General features: G+C 48.6%; 1 protein-coding gene across 1 annotated transcript; it reads left to right on the forward strand.

Moving 5' to 3' along the window:
• The first annotated feature begins 322 nt into the window (after positions 1-322).
• LOC133759273 (GTPase IMAP family member 6-like) lies at positions 323-2,874 on the forward strand. Its single transcript, XM_062190202.1, is given in 3 exon segments — positions 323-595; positions 844-900; positions 2,032-2,874. Coding segments are annotated over 3 exon segments (1,173 nt in total).
• Positions 2,875-4,639: the final 1,765 nt, after the last annotated feature.

A 4,639-nucleotide genomic window follows, 5' to 3' on the forward strand; every position in this document is an offset into this window, starting at 1 on the left:
TCTCACAGAGGAAATCAAGCAGATGCAACTGCATGCTCTTGAAATTGTGAGTGATGTCAGTGTGTGAATCAAAGATACATTGCTCTCTCATCAGAAGAGTGATGGGGGTACCTTCTTGGGGATGACATGGCCCTAATTTGTAGAGGACTGAGAATTTCTCAAAAGTGTTACGAAATGTGTTGGGGTCATATGAGGGAGAGAGCTCCATGGGCAGCTAGCTGAAGCCCAAGGTTCACTCCGAAGGGACACTGAGGCCCAGGCAGGGTGACTGTCCTGAGTGATGTCCATGTCTCCACTGAGCATTGAGATTTCCTGCATGGGGATGGTTCCCTGGGTGTTGTCTTCCTCACAACAGCAACACCCAACCATCCTCCTGCTCTCAGGCCTCTGCCGTCTTCACTACAACCTTTCTCCAGAGATCGATCCTGATCCATTATTTCTGGTCCCCAAACCACCAAGCCAGACCCTCCCCGAACCTTCCTGCCCATTCCCTCTGGGTCCATTCAGCCATAAAAACCTTCCTGCTGCCCCGGACACACAGGATCAATGGTGTACCTGCCTTTGTGTCTCTGCCCACAACGGCTCCAGACCCTGTGTCTGAAATTCTAGCCGTTCCTCAGGTTCCAAGCCATTGCACCTTCCTCCATGAAATCTCTTAAACTCATTATGGAGTGATAATGGGGGTGGGTAGGTGTGGATGAGAAATAGAGAATCTGGCCTCTCTCCTCACTCATTCTTCCACTCCTATATCAAATTTTAAAAAACCTCCCTCTAACAAGAGAAAGACGAAAGGCAGGTGCTTCTGGAAACTCAGAGTATTTTAAGCCTTACTGTTTTCTCTAGGTGGAGGAAAACGAATATGAAGTGGTTTCTCTGGAGGATCTGCCAGGAGAGCTGTCCCAGGATACCACAGGGAGGCTGTCAAGAGGGGAAAGTACTTTCCTAGGAGGGGTGAGCTGGAGAAGAGTGCAGAGAGAGCGGTGTGAGGAAATCAGTGGGTCTGAGGTCCAAGCTGGGAGCCTACAGGGTTTGGCTGGCTCTGCAGTGACAGCTCTTGAGATCGAAAGCTTCCTGTGAACAAGCAGAATGTACTTGGGACTAGGCTCAGCCTTCTCAGGGGTTAGTGCTTAACTTTCAAGGTATCAACTTTGCCATCTAACCGAGGGAGACAGAATTTAGGAATGTTGTCAATTCATCCATTTTCCTGACCAGAAGAAAGTATTTGTGATTCATCCTGTATTTCGACATGAACCATTTTTTTTAACTTTATGAACATAAATGACCCGAATGCTGGGGAAAAAGTCATGCTAAAATAACCTAATCCATAGGAAAATTACCAGTACATGTGCTAATGCCTATTTAACTTTGTCTTCCAGCAATCAAGTTTAGATATCACTTTAAAAATATTTTCTGAGTTCAAGAGATATATTAATGTTAAGGTTTGGTACTATGTACTGATTCCAGATTGCTCATATGGAAATTACTCTTTCTTCAGCTTGCCAGTCAAGGAAGAGTGTTCCACCTTCTGCACTTCCCAGATACTCTGTCCTTTCAAATTTGTTTTCCATCCAACTAGGGAAGCTGCAGAGAGCCAATCCCTTCCCTTAGATTTCATCTGTGTGTCTGCGAGCCAGGGTGGTGTGCAGCCCTGTCATCTGAGACCTGTCAGTGACTTACAATTTGCTAGTTAACCCAATGGTCCCTTCTTTGTGTGCTCCAGGTGCTCTGTGAGACCAAGAGAAGGGAATTCCCATCCTTCCCCCATCCCTAAACAGACCTACAAAGCTTGAGATTAAGTTTTTCAGTGTCTGGTTGGTATCTCCAAGTCTCCTCTCTCAACTGATAACTGATAGTCCCCTGGTTGAGAATGTTCAGCCCCACCTTCAGGATGTGAGCAAACAATGGGCACCCTGGGCAGGTGTCAAGAACAGGTGCTGGTCTCTGTCTCTCCTACCTCCCAGCCCAAGATAATCATCCCCTGAGGGAATGAGGCATCCCTGGGGGCATGGTTTCTGTTGAGGATAAATTGGGTAGATGGGCTCTAACCCCAGTTCCCTCTGCTTTCTTCTGATGATTCTAGGTCTGAGGAAGAAAGAACAGACCCCAAAGAGATTGAGACTCATTCTGGTGGGGAAAACAGGAAGTGGGAAAAGTGCAACAGGAAACAGCATCCTTGGCAAAAAAGTATTTGAGTCTAAACTTAGTACTAGATCAGTGACCAAGACCTTCCAGAGAGGCATCCGAGAGTGGGCTGGGAGGGAACTCGAGGTGATTGACACCCCTGACATCTTGTCCTCTCTGTTCCATCGGGATGTGGAAGCCGGGGAGATCTGTCAAGCCATCACCTTCTCCTCGCCAGGGCCTCACGCTGTGCTCCTGGTGACACAGCTGGGCCGATTCACAGAGGAGGATAAGCAGGCAGTCAGGCGTCTCCAGGAGATCTTTGGAGTGGGGATCCTGGCACACACCATCCTAGTGTTCACCCGGAAGGAAGACCTCACAGGCCGCTCCTTGGAAGAGTACCTGCACGAGACCAAGAACCAGGGCCTTGCCAAGCTGGATGTGCTGTGTGAGCGGCGCCACTGTGGCTTCAGCAACAGAGAGGAGAGGGCTGAGCAGGAGGCCCAGCTGCAGGAGCTCATGGAGAAAGTTGAAGGAATCCTGTGGGAAACGGAAGGCCACCACTTTAGCAACAGGGCTTACCAATACTCCCAGCAGTGCCTTCTGCTCAAAGGGGAGCAGGAAACTGGAATGACCCAGGGGCAGGGCTCTGAGGAAGTGTTCGTCGAGGAGTCCTGCTTGGCAGGGCTGCCCCAAGTTCAAAAGGAGTCTGAGAAAACTCATAAATACCTCCTGGGGAGGGTACCCTTTTGAACCCATGCTGGCTATGACGAAGGGCCTTCCTCAGCCCTGTATCCAGCCTCCATTTCTGGCTCTCTCCATCCCACACAGCACTGCTCAGTCCCCAGGTCAGAGTGTCTGGTATGGTCAGAGGGGTGATGATCTCTCTCTGGGTGCCCTGCTCATATCCCAGGCCCTAAGTTCCTGCTTCCAGAACACCTGGGCCCTTCCTCTGTACCCAACTGCATGCTATGCTGTCCTCATGCAGGACCTCCCATCCCAATGGCACTACTTTTTTTGAGGGCTTGTCTGTACCTTGATAGAGCCAAAGCTTGTTGAGGTCAGACCCAAGCTTCATCCTTCCAGGTCACTCCCACAGCTGCCTAGATAGAAGATGTGATCGCTAAGTCAGTGTTATTGCAGCAACTGAGTGTGAGCTGTTGACCAGATGACTGCATGTGTTCTGGGCTGTGGCCTTGCCTGTTAAGGCAGCAGGTGCAAGGGCTGTTAAGGTGCCTGACTTGTGATGGACAGAACACAGCAGAGGCTCTGCGATGTGAGCAGGGAGGGATACTTGGAACAGGGGAGAAGGTGGAAGGAGCAGCCCATTTTTCACTCTTGAATCTCAACAACTTGTTCTTTAGAAGCTGTCTAGTGGGAGCAGTGAGTGAGATCTGGAGTGAGATATCTAAGAAGCCAGGTTCTGGTGAAGAAGGGAGATCCTAGCCCTGGCTACAGGACATGGAGTGTCATTGAGGTGCCAGGTAAACTTGGGGAGGGGTCAGCACCCCTTCCCCAAAAGGCAGACTTAGATGAGAGCAGGTCTATATCTTGGATGCTCCCCCATTTTCCTTGGGTGCTATGACTCTCATTAGATCTGCCTTAAGGTGTTGGAAAGCAAAGTCTGTTTTCACCCTGTCTCGCCCTTTGCTATAACGCCTACCTTCATCCTTGATCATCTGGAGACTGTAGATTGGAAGAGTATCTGTGTGTGTAAATGGAATTATCAGCAAGATGGTTGTGGAGGATTGAAGGGGGAGGGATTAGGGAGGAATGGGGATCTGCAAAGTGTCAGTTGTGTGACTTGAGCATCTTGTGGGGGCAGCCTGCCTGGTTTAGGTGAGAACTCTGCACACCACAGGAGTGTCTTCTTGTACGACCACTCCTACAGACAGGGTTTCTATGCAGTGACACAAGATAGTATGAGAAGGGGACAGAAGGTTGGCCTGGCCTGGCCTCACATGGGAAGCCATCTGACCGTGTAAGCATGTCCCTCTGTTCCACTTCCCCTTCTTTGGGGTTCAAGAATCTCCTGAACTTTGACTATGACCCTGACGGAATAAGATCGAAGTCGGCGAACTCAAAAGGCTTTCATAGCCTTGGCAACTCAAGACTAGAGCCTAGGGAGATTACTGACGCCATAAACAAGCATGTCAAATTGTTAAGTCAACAACAGGCGTCACTGTGTACTTACATGTGGGATCTGTCCTTAATATGTTGTCCATTGTGAAGTTATGCTATAACTAGTACTGAAACAGTATTTTACACTTTGTGTTTCTGTGTGGGTGCAAATTGATGAAATCCTTACTTAGTATATACTGAATCGATCTTCTGTATATAAAGATAATTGAAAATGGATCTTTTTTTTTTAACTTTTATTTAATGAATATAAATTTCCAGTATAGGGCTTATGGATTACAAAGGCTTCCCCTTCCCATTACTTCCCTCCCACCCGCAACCCTCCCCTCTCCCGCTCCCTCTCCCTTTCCATTCACATCAAGATTCATTTTCAATTCTA

Source organism: Lepus europaeus, chromosome 5, assembly GCF_033115175.1.
Source record: "Lepus europaeus isolate LE1 chromosome 5, mLepTim1.pri, whole genome shotgun sequence".
Taxonomy (NCBI): Eukaryota; Metazoa; Chordata; class Mammalia; order Lagomorpha; family Leporidae; genus Lepus; species Lepus europaeus.